This window comes from Diplotaxodon limnothrissa, linkage group LG16 (genome assembly GCF_057381915.1).
Source record: "Diplotaxodon limnothrissa isolate DT_005_m linkage group LG16, D_limnothrissa_male_GT1.1, whole genome shotgun sequence".
Taxonomy (NCBI): domain Eukaryota; kingdom Metazoa; phylum Chordata; class Actinopteri; order Cichliformes; family Cichlidae; genus Diplotaxodon; species Diplotaxodon limnothrissa.
The window spans coordinates 3,598,897-3,614,481 of record NC_140611.1 but is presented as its reverse complement, the minus strand read 5'-3'; the positions used below and the strand labels follow the sequence as shown (position 1 = coordinate 3,614,481).

The 15,585-nt window shown below is 44.4% G+C and overlaps 1 protein-coding gene across 2 annotated transcripts; it reads right to left on the bottom strand.

Annotated features, from left to right (window-relative positions):
* Positions 1–13,226: 13,226 nt before the first annotated feature.
* c1ql2 (complement component 1, q subcomponent-like 2) lies at positions 13,227–14,271 on the bottom strand. 2 transcript variants are annotated; one of them, XM_085373957.1, is made up of 3 exons: positions 13,921–14,229; positions 13,648–13,857; positions 13,227–13,406 (listed from the first exon to the last, which is right to left on the bottom strand). In XM_085373957.1, the coding sequence occupies exons 1-3, from the start codon at positions 14,227–14,229 to the stop codon at positions 13,227–13,229; spliced, it is 699 nt and encodes a 232-aa protein (XP_085230083.1). The 2 variants fall into 2 exon arrangements, with proteins under 2 accessions (XP_085230083.1, XP_085230084.1); XM_085373958.1 differs by having other exon boundaries at positions 13,648–14,271.
* Positions 14,272–15,585: the final 1,314 nt, after the last annotated feature.

The window sequence follows — 15,585 nt, the reverse complement described above, 5'->3', positions numbered from 1 at the left end:
TTGAGAATAATGGTGTCCTGAGAAGATGTGGTTGCAGCAGAGTCTGCATTGGATACAACTGGATTGGATGATGAGTCATAGTCAGTTGACAGTTGATCAGAGGGGCTCCCAAAAACTGGCAGGATGACCAGGGTGATGCCAACAACCTTCACAGTGTCTTTGTCTCTTATCTGGTCACTTCTGTGAATAGTGAAGTCGTCCTGAAATTCTGGATCAAAATACTGAAGACTGAAGTCGTTTGAAATCCCAAAGGTATCCTTCACAACACTTTGCAGCTCCTCTACTGTTGGTGGGATCCTGATGGAAGAACCAACTTCTCCATTTGGTCAACAGTGATTACATGGAGCTCTGTCTCGTTCAACCTAGAATAAAATGTAAAAGGGCAGAGTTAAGTTAGATTAAGTAGGGTCAACTTAGTCATTTTCTGCTGCTTCAATTTCAAAACTAGTAGTTTAATTTAATACAATCATCCATCACAACCTGTTTAAAATGCATAGTCTACATACTGATCAGCTGAATTTAAGTTGAGGGATTTTCCAACAACTGAAAAGAACAACTTGGTGACAGATCATGACATGAAATAACAGTATTTATATACTGTATATATCTTCCCATACTTGAAAAGAGGTCCTTTTAATCTACACAAGGTCATCTCTGTATCCAAACACCATTGGGTGTTAAACATAGAAATTATGAAAGACTTATGTCAGATTAAACACATATTACTATATTACTTCCTGAATGTACCTTTGTCTTGAAGATCGTTCTACAGAAACATCGTGACTGAGCATGGGTCTCACTGATACATCGACCAAGTTTAACTGGAACCTCCATCATCCCTCTATGTGAGCTGTGCCTGCACTAAAGTCACGGGGCTCCAACAGCATGAAAATGAAAACCAGTTATGTCGCTGGACTGAGCCACTTTAGCTTCATTACCACAGCAGAAAAACACTGCACACAAACACAAAAACACAAAAGCTTTGAAAAACTGTGACTGACAAAACCCCACACAAATGATTTTAACTACATCACTCACCACTCAGTGCAAAACGTTTTCATAAAATGTTAAAAGTAAATGAGGGAGGTTACAGCCCATCAAATACATCATTGATATATTTTTTAATATGGTAAAACGTGGTTAGTCAAAGCTCTGAAGTAACACAGCTGTGAAGGCTTGGAAAGTGACCTTATGCTAGCAGTCCACTTCGTGCCATTTTGTGTAAAAATACGATACTGTCATTACAGTGGTCATTATTAATCTATTTTTGACGTATCATACTGTTTAGAGCTTTAACTGCTATACGTTATTGTTTAAAATGTGTCGTATTTTTGAACAAATTAAGATAATCTTACCTCGGACAAAGTGGAGGTCATCCACTGCTGAAGCCTGTGCGTCCTGCACGTGGCACAAGGACTATGGGCGGAAGTGTAGAATGATTGAAATGAAAATGTTTTCATCAGTTAAATCTATTAGATTTCTTCATGTTTCATGGCACTCATACAATTTTGTTAAATCTGCTCAACAAACTATTGCTTAATTTACCCCAAACAAAATTTAAATAACTGCACATCTCAAAAATGTTTCATTTTGCTTAGATTTAATTAAAACATTTAACTTTTGCAGGGAACTGTCACGGTGTGACCCAGTGTTTGAGTTTTATGTATTTTTTGTATTCATTTTCAATCTAGTTAAATCCCAGGTTGCTGTTCAGACCTTATTTCTTAGTTATTTCTGTCATCTCCGCCTGTACTCAGTCTCCCTGGTTTCTGCATCCATGTTTCATGTCTATGCGGTTAAGTTCATGTCATGTTTTATCTCCATGTCTCCGTGTTTCCTGTTTTATTTTGTAAGAGTCTGGTGTTCTTTGTTCATTGTAGCTAGTGTTACTCTCCCCTGTATTGTCATTATGTTTCATTGGAGTCAGCTGTGTTCTCATGTGTCTCCACTTCCCCCACCTTATGTGTGTATTTAAGTCCTCAGTCTTCCTTTGTTCGTTGTCGTGTCGTCTGTGTACCTCCCCTCTGGTCAAGTTAAGTGGTTTTCAGGATTCTGTGCAGTTCATGTTTGCCATTTGGTTTATGTTGTTTTTCATGCAGCCGCACGATGAGGTTCCGTGCAGGTCATGTTCATGTCTGTTTCGTCACGCCACTTGGTTCAGTTTCCATGCATCTGCACAGCATTCTGTTCACAGTGATCATAGTTATTCCTTTCAGTCAGGTTAGTGTTTTCCAGTTTAGGTTTTTGGTTAGTTGCAGTCTCTGTCCCTGTTATGTTTTGTCTACTCCCTTCTGCATCAGCCCAAATAAAGGCTCGCTTTCAGTTTAGGTTCACTCCCGTCTCCTCGCCTGTGTTCGCGCCTGGATCCACCAAACACACTCTCCACACGGTCTGTCCCCGCTGGCCGTGACAGTGACTGTGCAGGGGTGGGTCTACCAAAGTTTTGCCAGGCAAAGGGGCACAAAGAAATACTTTTCTCATTTAAAATGTCTAGTTTTTAATAAATAAGTTTCTGAATCTTACAACTTTTTAACTTGCAAGACTTTAAAAGTTTTTATCGGACGTAAAATGTATAGAAATCCTAGATATATACCAACAAGACAGCGTACATCACTGTCACAACAGCGTTTGTTTTCATTCAAAGGCTTTATGGCTTTTCCTATAATACCTGGTGGGCCGGTCTCTTGTCAAAATGCCGATTTTGTGTCCCAGTCCAGCCCTGGGCACCACACGCAGTGAGTTAATCTGAGCAGGTGCATTAAAAAAATGAATGGGCGGGGCAGCGGTGCACATCGCAAATCAGCTCGCATAGACACATTAGTTGTGCCGCTTCTTAGTGGCGGTATCTTAGCTAACAACCCCAACTACCAGATTCAACTTGTAATTGGCTAAAAATAACTTTGCCTACTGGTGAGAGGGACGTTGCTAGTGTAACCCCTGGTCAGCTTCTCTTTCCAGCGCTGTGTGAATAAAACTCTCTGGACTCGAAGTGGGTAGAGCTCAGGCGTGATTTATTCCCCTGCAATAACATGGGACATGAATAACCATGGGTTTCAGCAACAGGATTCCGCCCAAACACAGCGAAAGCTTCATTGCTACTAACTATAGGCTTATGATCGTATAGTGGAACTCTTAGTTTTCCCAAATAAATAAAAACAAATATTGATTGAAAAATAAAATGGCAACAATACTTATCACGGAAAATAAAATAGAAACATTACTGCGTTGTGGTTTAGATAACAAAAGAAAAATTAATTCACTTAAATGCACATTCATGTAAATATAAATAAACCAAAGCCAAAATTCCCTTTTACGTACAATAGTAAATGGAACAATGCTGCCATCTACTGGGCAAACTTAATAAGCAATATGTCTTAAACAGAATTAGCCTGCAGCTCAACCATATACATGTTTCAAAGTACACATACCTGCAATAACATGGGACATGAATAACCATGGGTTTCAGCAACAGGATTCCGCCCAAACTATTGAGAGAAGTTTCAAAATTATTAGACACGACAGCCTCCTCTAGCTGTTAGCCGCTAGCTCCACGTGTCCATTTTTCTTACCGTCTAATCTATTAACTGCAAAACACGGTCATAAACCTGAAATCTACTCAAATACTACCGTATGGGCAGTTCATGCAGTTAGTGCACTGTCATATTAGCTTCAATGAGGATTTTCAAATATGTTTTAAACTCATGCTCTGTGAGAGCGGACGGAGAGGAACTTACCACAGCGAAAGCTTCATTGCTACTAACGATAGGCTTAGGGGGTAGCCCGTTTACCAGTAGCAGACTTCCGCTGCGGATTTTCAAAATAAAAGTTCCAAAATAAACCCATGGTTGCGATCCCAAGTTTAACAGGAATTTAACAACAACAAAACCATATCCATTCTTTTACATCGTTACATACACCCCCCTTAAATTCTGTTAAACTCCAAACCAGTTCAAGGGAGTATCAAGGGCCAGAAACAAAAGAACTATGAACAGCAGGTGCTTCGGGGTAAAATCGATACACTAATATTAATCATTGTCGATACAGAATCCTTTTATATAAAAGTGTCGAGACATTGGGTGGTACCAAGCCCAATACCTTCAACAGACTAGAGAAGATGCCATCTACACCTCCTTAACATCACATATAAGAGCACCCGAAATAATACTCCAAATCACATCCTGGACCACACAAAAAAATAAGTCGAAAGATACATGAAACCAAGTCAATTCCCTCAGAGCTAAAACATACTAGTCAGAAATGCAAAAACTGACCCTGAAACAGAAGAAGTTTCCTCAACTTTCTGCGCTGCCATCTCACAAATCAGTCTCTTGGGAGGCCTAACACTTCTCCCATACCTAGTGATAGCTAGCCCATCCATGCCCGCCTGAATAGTCTGAGGCTGTGTGCAAATAGCAAGATCTAAGTCAACATCAGCCATGGGAACCACAGGAGCCACGGCAACAGGTTCAGAGCCTTGACGGAGAGCAGCATCACTGATCACGGGAGCAGGCAAGGGGAATTCACTAATGGAGTTTTCAAACACTTCAGCATTAACTTCAGGGGGTGGGTCCTCCGCTGCGATAGAGCCACTGCTGGGGTCCACAACGCAGAGAGAATGGTGTCCCACGTCGAGGGAACCTTCAACTTCCACCGGCTCATTAGCGAGACCCTGTATCTCTGGCGTTTTCAGCAGCCAGTCCAGTGTCCTGTCATGATGATCCATCTGTGTTGACCTCACAGACCCTTGGTCATCTCCACTGTTCGGGTTCCCTCCGTCCAAGTCAGCACGGGAGGCCAGACTCCCTTCCACACCTAAGCCCAGGAAGTTAACAGGGAGAAGGAGGTTCCTGTGTACAACTCTTTCCTTGCCTGTGTGGCTCTCTCTTATCCTGTACACATTGATCCCAGACCTAACTGACACAACATCATAAGGCGTGGGATCCCACTTGTCGGCTAACTTTCTTTTTCCCCTTTCACCACGATTGGCCAACAACACTCTATCACCTACAGCCAGAGGTGAGCCTTTGACTTTGCAGTTGTAGAGTCTGGCATGGCGCGCTTGCTCGTGAAAAGCGTGGTTCTGGGCAATCTGTGAGGCATCAAACAGGTCTTTCCGCAACCGTGAGACAAACTCATGGTGGCTGATCACATCATCATTTTGCAGCACATGTTGGAACATCATGTCAACAGGGAGGCGTGGGACTCGCCCAAACATGACATAAAAGGGGGCCAAACCAGTCGTCTCATGCACTGTGCAATTGTAGCAGAACGTGAGAGTGCGTAACATCTGAGGCCACCTAGCCTTGGCTGTAGAAGGGAGAGTCCTCAGCATATTCCCAAGTGTCCTGTTGAACCGTTCAGTGACCCCATTGCCCATAGGATGATATGGCGTAGTATGCGATTTCTGCACACCTGCCATCTCTAAGAGGTCCTTCAACAGTCTGCTCTCAAAGTTTGATCCCTGATCCGAATGAATCCTCTTGGGAAAGCCATAAACACAAAAGAAATCATCCCACAACCTGCGTGCGACATGTTTTGCAGACTGGTTTCGGCAGGGGAAGGCATGTGCCATCTTGGAGAAATGATCGGTTACGACCAGGACATCCACTTTCTTATTATCGCTGAGCTCAGCAGTCCAAAAGTCTATGCACACTAGCTCCATCGGCTCTGACGTCTGGATGTTCTCTAGTGGTGCACAGGCATGAGGTTCAGGTGTTTTTCCAACCACACATCTCTCACACTGTCGAACATGGTTGGTTATGTCTCTCTCCATCCCGACCCAGAAAAACCTCTCACGGGCGAGGGAAAGTGTTCGTGCCTGGCCCTGATGGCCTGCATTATCATGAAGGCTGAGGAGGACTTGAACCTTCAGGCTATCAGGAACAACAAACTGAAAAATCTTTCTACTCAAGCGGTGATGCCTTATCACCCTGTACAGGATGCCGTTCTGTACTTTAAGCTTCTTCCACTGCCTGAGAAGTCCACCAACACCACCTGGTTCTGAAGCTGCTTCTCGCCTCGTAGCCTTCCTTTTTCTTCGCACATAGAAAAGGACTCTGTTTATTGCCTGATCTTGTTGCTGAAGGCTCGAGAGCTGGCTTTGGGGAAGAGGAACGACCGGGTCCACCTCAGGGAGCTGTGATAAAGGTGGGTTGACATTGGTCAAACCATGGTCACACTGCGCACTCAGCACAGCTGACACCTCATCAGCATCGATCGAGCCCCTCTCGCTCTGAAGGTCGCACTCAGAAACAGAGTCTGGTGAGTCTGGCTCTGTGTCTTGAACAATGTGGCAGTTGTTAGTCAGCCGAAAAGCATCCTGCACAGTACCTCTCACAACCCCGTTGACCTCATCTAGCAGGGCAACATAAGGTTCTTTCAGCAAACGATGACCAATACATGACTCGACAAATGGTTCACGGCTCAAAGCATCAGCAACTGTATTTCTAACCCCTGGCACATACTTTAGATCAAAATCATATGCCGCGAGCTTCGCCACCCATCTCTGCTCACAAGCATCTAAACGTGGCTTTGTCAAGATGTAGGACAAGGGGTTATTGTCTGTCCAAGCAGTGAAGTGCCTTCCTTTCAGCCAGTGGCTGAACTTGTCACACACGGCCCATTTAAGCGCCAAGAACTCTAGTCTGTGCGCTGGGTAGTTCATCTGAGACCGTGACAATGTCTTGCTGGCAAAGGCAACAGGTCGAGCCACTGTCTCGCCAGGAGAAACCTGTGAGAGTACTGCCCCGATGCCATCAAAGGAGGCATCAACCGCCAGGATGAAAGGCTCACTAAAGTTGGGATGAGCCAGGGTGACAACATTAACTAGTTCCATCTTGAGCGTTTGAAATGATGTGCGACATGCTGATGTCCAGTCACTTGGTGTCAGAGATGGTTTGGCAGAGGGTTGCTTCCTGAGCTTCTTTCCTTTCCTCCCATGGGGAATTGCCTGTCGTCCCGAAAGTAACCTGAACAAGGGCTTGGCCTTCGCAGAACAATCAGGGATGAAATGTTGGTAATAGAGGATCATTCCTAAGAAGGACCGGATCTTCTTCTGGGAGGGAGTCACACCATCGCTCTCCATAAGCTGTTCTTCCCTGATGTTGGTAATGGTGTTAACCTTGTCCGGATCAGTTCTCACACCATCCGCACAAATGACATGTCCAAGAAATCTAACTGACCTCTTAAGAAGATGGCATTTCTTAGGGGCCAGCTTAAGGTTGTGACTCCTCAACCGAGAGAAGACCATCTCAAGACGCTGAAGGGCAGTTGCCTCGTCAGGCGCAAACACCATCAAGTCGTCCAAGTAACAAAGCAAGCTGCTGAAATTCTCGTCACCAAAGATCGACATCATCATTCTCATGAATGTCGCCGGACTGTTCGACAGGCCCTGAGGCATCCGGTTGTACTCATGGAGACCAAAGGGCGAGGAGAATGCTGTGTATTTCTTGTGAGGCTCGTAGAGAGGCACATTGTAAAATCCAGAGGTCAAATCCATTGTTGAAAAGAGAACATTTCCACTGAGAGCAGCCAGGGCGTCGGCTTGGTGTGGCAGCGGGTGCGCGTCTTTAACAGTCTTTGCATTGAGCCATCTGAAATCAGTGCAAATGCGCAGGCTGCCATCCTTCTTCCACACCAAGACCAGCGGCGATGCATACTCACTGTTCGACTTCCGGATTATGTCCCTTTCTTCCATCTCATTCAGAGCAGTTCTTAGCTTCTCATACTGACTCGGCGGTACTCTGCGATAAGGCAAACGAAAAGGCTTCTCATCCACAAGGTGTATTTTGTGGACAAAATCGGTAGCTTCTCCACAGTCCATTTTATCCTTAGAAAAGATAGACTCATACTTTTCCACAAGCTGCAGAAGCTGATCTTTCCATCTGTCAGACACCTCACAACTGTCTAAGTCCAAGTCTTGTAGTCCTAGTCTGTGCAAGAGTTCCTTCCTTTGTTCAACAGACCTTATGGGAACAGAACCCTGTTCAAAAGAGTGGCTGTTAGACATGATCTTTTCAGGGGGAGACAGCTCTTCAACTGCGACACAGAGGTAGACATCAGCGATTTTACAGTTCTTCCTCAGAATCACACGCTTGTTGCTGGGGTTAATCACCTTGAGAGGAACCCATTTGTCACCCCACAATGATGAGACGGAGCGGCCAACCAGGATGTCTCTGGGTCTACACCGTGACTGTGTAGGCTCAACAATAACAGTGCAGCCTGCTGATAGAGGTGAAGAGGGAGGTAATTTACCCCACACAAGGTGTTCCTGAAGGGGTTCCAGCGTAACACGCTGTCTCAACTTCACTGTGCCAATCTTATCAGGCACCGCCCCTCCTCGCCAACGCTCAACATTGGAAAGCATGGATAAAAACTGTCTACAGTCATCATTGGTGACATCACCTGAAATAGATACAAGCCTCCAATACTCATCCGTATTCTTCATTACATGAATCAACGACTTAATAGCGTTACTGCCAATAATCATGTCGTCACTTTGGCCTGGAATAACCAGCGTGGGGATGAGCAGCTTGAAACCATAAAGAGTCACTTCCAAATCACAAACTGCTTTAGGTTGGAACTGGTGGCCCCCAGCACCAACAACAACAATGTCATTAGCTGGTTCGAGCTTCAGATCAGGGCAGGACTGTAAAAGCCGCGTAGCAGTAGCCTCACTAATAGAGCACGACATAGAGCCACTGTCGATCATGGCTCTCAGTGAAACTCCGCCCACAGTCCCCACAGTCGTATAAAACAAACTGTCAGATTTCTTAATTCTTTGCGTCATTTGGAAGACAACTGTCGTACCAGGTGGCGAAGTGGAGCACAGAGATTCATACATGGATCCCAGGTCATCGCTGTCGCAAGTGGGAGAGTCACTCAGATGATCCACACTTTCCTCCCTCAAATGTGGATCAACTAGTTTTCCGACCGTTGAGGGGCAGAAGACGACGAGGATCCAGGACAGGCACGCCTGGTGTGGTCAGGTGAGTGGCACAGAAAACAGAGTTTGTGATCTCGGCAGTGCATGAAAGCTGTGTGCGACATATCATGACAGACGGAGCAGGGCTTATCATGTAGGCCCTCAATCCTGGAACGTCTGGAGTTAGGCCGTGTGGTCAAACCAGGCTGAAAGGATCTTTGCAGAAGAACCTTCTCAAGCATGCCTATGAGCCGCTCCAAAGCAGCTGAATCTGTCGACTGTGGCTGAATGTGCTTCTCTGTTGGCTGGACAGGCAACGCTGTTGATATCTGCTGCGTATTCACTGCAACTCTCTCGGCCGTCGTGCTGCTTGAGTTCAACGTTCCTCCAGAGTGGGACTCACACAGGATTTCCTGGACCTCATTGGCTGTCCATTTATCAATTGTCTTTGATCTAAAGATCATGGCAAGCTCAGGGGAGGGACAGTTTTTGATGAACATTCGGGTGACCTCAGTGCTGGGGCTACCCAATGCCTGTCCTCGTTCCTTCAGGCGCTCAACAGCAAGATCAACAGCACGGTGCAGCCTAAGCCAGTAATCGAATGCACTTTCGCCTTTCTCTGGGAGAGTGGTGTAGAAGTCTGCCAGTGGAAGAGGTGAGCACTGAGCAGAGTCAAAGTGTCTCCTCAGGATTCCAAAAATAGCCTCAGGATCACGTGTGACATCTACGACACTGTTTCTAATGCCAACCTGGACCACATCCTTAGCCTTGCCTCTCAAATGAACAAGAATCTCCTCAGCCTGTTCTTCGGGTCTCAGACTCCCCAGCTTTATAAAGGCTCTCATCAGATCCTCCCACTCTCTCACAGAAATGAGATCAGAACCATCCCCTCTAAAGCATGGTGGGTCCTTAAGCTTCCTGTGGGACACAAATTGCACCGGCGCAGCATCAACAGCAGATGTAGATGACACAGCATGGAAAGGTGTGGCCGTAGGTGCAGGTAAGGGGGTACTAGCAGACGGGCTGAGCTGGGTTAAGATACTCTGCGCTACTCTCTGACCAACCAGTTGGATCACATCCCCCATCTGACTCACAATCTCCGTGGCAATAGTATCTGGGTTAGGAGAAGGTGAACTGTTGTTCTGAGACGTGTGTGACACATGGCTAGGGGGAGGGACAACAACCCCTTCACTGGACTGGGGCCCTGGGATCCCCTGACTATCCCCCCTAACAAAACCACGCCCACTAACAGGAGTGTCATAACGCAAACGCAAAGGGGAACATAACAACCCCCTACCCCTACCAACAACATTAGGAGTACTCGATCCCTCCTCTGTGATTTCCATCACAACAACTAGAATAAAACAAAAATGCTATATATGCTCCTTTTTTAAAAAAAAAATGTGTCAGAAAGAACAACAATGAATCACAAACGTGCAGCGCTGAAACTGGCCCACGTTGCTGAGAGGAGTCCACCGTCCAAACACTCGATTGACGGCTCACGGCACCAATGTAACCCCTGGTCAGCTTCTCTTTCCAGCGCTGTGTGAATAAAACTCTCTGGACTCGAAGTGGGTAGAGCTCAGGCGTGATTTATTCCCCTGCAATAACATGGGACATGAATAACCATGGGTTTCAGCAACAGGATTCCGCCCAAACACAGCGAAAGCTTCATTGCTACTAACTATAGGCTTATGATCGTATAGTGGAACTCTTAGTTTTCCCAAATAAATAAAAACAAATATTGATTGAAAAATAAAATGGCAACAATACTTATCACGGAAAATAAAATAGAAACATTACTGCGTTGTGGTTTAGATAACAAAAGAAAAATTAATTCACTTAAATGCACATTCATGTAAATATAAATAAACCAAAGCCAAAATTCCCTTTTACGTACAATAGTAAATGGAACAATGCTGCCATCTACTGGGCAAACTTAATAAGCAATATGTCTTAAACAGAATTAGCCTGCAGCTCAACCATATACATGTTTCAAAGTACACATACCTGCAATAACATGGGACATGAATAACCATGGGTTTCAGCAACAGGATTCCGCCCAAACTATTGAGAGAAGTTTCAAAATTATTAGACACGACAGCCTCCTCTAGCTGTTAGCCGCTAGCTCCACGTGTCCATTTTTCTTACCGTCTAATCTATTAACTGCAAAACACGGTCATAAACCTGAAATCTACTCAAATACTACCGTATGGGCAGTTCATGCAGTTAGTGCACTGTCATATTAGCTTCAATGAGGATTTTCAAATATGTTTTAAACTCATGCTCTGTGAGAGCGGACGGAGAGGAACTTACCACAGCGAAAGCTTCATTGCTACTAACGATAGGCTTAGGGGGTAGCCCGTTTACCAGTAGCAGACTTCCGCTGCGGATTTTCAAAATAAAAGTTCCAAAATAAACCCATGGTTGCGATCCCAAGTTTAACAGGAATTTAACAACAACAAAACCATATCCATTCTTTTACATCGTTACACTAGCTGGCAGTTTTTTCAAGCGATGTTGAAATTTCCACATTCCGACACTTCAAATGCTTCAGGAGCTGTCGGCTCAGTGCAGCATCAGCACCACGGAAATACACGGAGACTGGAGACAGAATTCACAATGTGTTTTCGTGACTTTCAGGTGTTTGGACCAATTTTTTTCTTTTCTGATCAAACCAGAAGCTTTAATGAACAGCTGGTTTGTCTCGTATTAACTGGCTGGACACAGAGGACATCAAAATACAGCTGATTGAACTGAAAAGCTCGACTCTGTGGGGGTCAAAGTTTGCAGAACTACAGACGCAGCTGGAATCCACAGCTGTGCGTGTTCATGGAGCTGCATGTTCACCTGCTGGACATCACTACTTGACAAGTTTAACTGTCTTCAGAACATTGCAGAGGCCTTATTGACAGTATTTGGCTCTACATGTCTGTGTGAGCAGATTTTCTCTCACATGAGTCCTCAGGCAGCCTCTGAATGCTGGACACTCGGAGACCTGTGTCTCTGAGTGGGAGCCCAGAGATCAGATTAACATGTGTATCTCTGTATTAACAAACATGCCATATTGGCTCAGTTTATTTTTCTTATCATTGTTGTGAGGAGACCATAAATAGCATTTGTATTTTCTGTTGTACAGTTCATTTGCTGTTATGGATAAAAAGTCTGTTTTTATTTCAAAATAGCTGAAAACTATTCGCTGACAGCTGCAAACATCTGCGAACAAATATAATTCTATAAAGTTGTTCTATATAGTGTGTAACTGTTCATATAGAGCACATTGACTTCTGAGGAAATTTTAGATGGCACTCATCATCAGAAAGGTTGCCTGCCCCTGTTCTAAGGAATTCATCATACGCACCATTAACGTCTTGTTTCCAATATATTTCTGATATATTTGTATATACCTACTTTTCTTATGTATTTATTACTTTTCACCTGCTCACAGGGGTTCCACTATGTCTACAACATGCTGTTATTACTGACAGTCACAACCCTCCATACCATCATAGAAAACAATCTTTTATTAAAGATAGTAAAGCGCTATATAAATACAGGCCATTTACCATTTACCATTTATTGAAATTACTGACCAACACTTATACTGGAATGTGAAGCAATCTTGACACATTCGTGCAACAACAGATGGACAGTTAATTACAGCTTATATTAGTAATTTCTTCTTGAATAGATAAATACATAAAAACATACATCTGAATAGACTATATATCCATAAATTAGCACTGCTTCACGCATTAATGTCTTCTGTATAGGGGATGGGGGGCTCATCAACAGTTGAGCCATAGACACGGTGATGCACAAAATCCACACAGTTTGATTGTTTAAATATCTGCACTGTAAACACACACTTATAAACACACACACAGAGTCTTTGTTCCTAACACACACACACACACACACACACACACACACACACACATATATATATATATATATATATATATATATATATATATATATATATATATATATATATATAATTTGCTGAATCTTGTATTATACTCATTTCACTTCTTTCTCCGGCAGAAATGTGTTTCAAAGGGGTTCCTATGCACTGGAAAGGATACGGAAAAATAATTAGCACCCGTGTTTTAAAAGGGAACTCCTAGAATTTAAATAAAAAGAAGAATCCATATCCTTTGAAGAAAGTTAGATTTTTAAAATTGAGTACAATGACAGGGGTTTTGTTGTTGGGTGGCAGCTTTCTTCATCAGTTTGATGAGCTGTGTTTAGAGGCTTTTTTCTCTCGCACGGCCTGTTGGAGTGGGTAGACGTTCCCAAATTAGTCCGGGTACAGAAGGAAACCTGAAAACGTGCTGTATTTGTTGTTGTTTCCACCGTGCGCTTTTCCGCCGTCCAGCTTTACATAAATCTCGTCCCCGGAATCAAGATGTAGGACGACGCTGTTACTGGCATAGTCGTAGTTCTGGTCTGCATCCTGCGCTATAGCACTGGCCCGGACCTGCATGAAAGATAATTGGAGATAATTAGTATTACTCAAATCATGACAGGTTAAGCTAAAGCGAGAACAACCCATTCAGAATACAGAACATAGTTCCTCACTAGACTCTTGACTTGAAATGAGAGTGCGTAATTGCGCAGCACAGCTCCGTTGTGAAGTCCATTCATGCAATAAACAATCACTAAGAGTTTACATTTGTGCTTACAAAGCACGGGTTTTTAACAAACAATTGGGTATTTACCTGCCCGTTTTTACACAAGTCTGCCCACATGCTTGTCCCGTCCCCTCCGCGCATCAGCACATGATAGGTGAAGTAATAAATCCCGGACACCTGGCATGTAAACTTGCCGGTCGTCGGGTCATAGTGGTTCCCCAGGTTCGTGACAACGTCGTCGAAGCGCAGCACTTCGTATCCCTCGTGAGGATTTTTCAGTCCCACATAAAACGCTATCTTTGCCCCGCCGATAGCCGTGCCCAATTCTCCGGCAGTCTCAGTCCGCGCTGTGCCCTCTACTCCGGAATACCCGAGCTTTCCAAAATATCCTCTATCCCCTGGTGGCCCCCTCGGACCCGGTGGTCCCGGTTCGCCAGGTGGTCCCCTCGGCCCCGGTTTCCCCGACCGACCTGGCTCGCCCTTAGCTCCTTGAACAAAGCTGGGGGATGGAATGGCGCTCAGGTCCTGCATGACCTCCAAAGCCGCGGTGCTAGGTTTGGGGTTGTACGGGTCACAGATCATCCGACAGGTGCCCATCATCTCGTAGTGCGCATCGGTCTTAGAGGTTTGGACTAACAGGGGAATCACGATAAGGAGAGTCAAAACCATGACGATTCCAACCACAGCAGCGATGAGTCTCTTCCTCTGGAGAGTCCGAGAAGCAAGCGCTATAAAGTCCGTTTTGCTTTGGGACGTAATTATGGAAGGTAGTAAAAGCTCACTTGAAAAGAAAGCGGACCTAAACGAGTCACTCAGTCCCACGATAACATAAAGAGAGAGGGAGGAGAGAGGACAGCAAACGCAACGCCACCCTGAGCCCTCTTCAGCCTGCAGCGTTCAGCGCGGTGCCGCTGTCACTTGACTTTGCGCAGCTGACATATTCGTTTTGGCATAGCTGGATGGCATCTCGGAGCGAGAAGACGCTTGCAGCAGGTTTTGTTCGTTCCCCCCCCCAAAAGTGAGAGGGGAGTCGGGAGCTGTTGACGCAGCAAGTTGAGGGCAAAGCCTGTTGCGTTAAGGCGGCAGCAATAATCATGTCATCTTTATTTATGAATTATAAATCCCTTTGCATAATTCTCAGCGGAAGGAATCAGGACACATTATTGACACTTTGAATCCCCAGGAGACCGTGGCACATTTCCCATTTTTTCTCCGTAAATTCGAGGAAATTACCTTAAAGATGGATTTTGTCTTTGAGAAGAAGGGTCGAATAAATAGTTTCAGATGAACAGTTCAGTGTAGTCACAACTTCAGTCTCTGTGTTTGAGGAAAAAAAGACCATTTGTTTTTTGACTAATGGTGAAACAGAATAAAACAAATTGACTGCTTCAGAAGTATCCAGTTCACAGCCAGTCACAGACGGAACCTTCCTTCGCAGCTTATTAATTCTGTTGGTGTCACCAGCTCCAATACTGCTCCCCTACCAGACCACAGCAAATTGAACACTGCGCTTGCAACAGCTGAGTAATAGAAAATGAGAGTGGTTTTTAGTGAAAACATTACTTTGAATAATTAAACAGATGGGACAAAAAGGCATATTAATGACAAAATGTAGTTTAAAAATAAAGATTTTTTGGAATTTGTTTTTAGAAATGCTTCCATAATAAAATTGAAAGCAACAGGTGAACAATGTGCATCTGTCAGCTTAACATCAAACAGAAGTGGGAAAAAAGCTGATAGAAAAAGTCTCGCTGAGTTTATTTATAGTCCCGGAGTGTTGGGGACCTCCTCAAGGATGTCCAGCTTCTCAAAAACATCAGCGGTTCTGCCTGATAAGATACGTGCGTTCATCTGAGTCATTTGCTGTGACCTCCACAGTCACCACATCTCAGCTTAGCTGAATCATCATCATACGCTATATGTTGACAGTGTTGTCCACTATCATCATTAAAAAAACAAATAAGGGTAAGAATGTAAGAATGGTGTCCATCCCTCCAGCTGAATTCCAGAGAGTGTAAAATACAC

Bases quoted from the DNA above. Each gene is read 5' to 3' on its own strand.
- c1ql2 (XM_085373958.1), bottom strand. From the start codon at position 14,229: ATGGTTTTGACTCTCCTTATCGTGATTCCCCTGTTAGTCCAAACCTCT. The intron at 13,407-13,647 runs GTAAATACCCAA...TCTTTCATGCAG, and splicing joins ACTTGTGTAAAAACGGGCAG to GTCCGGGCCAGTGCTATAGC.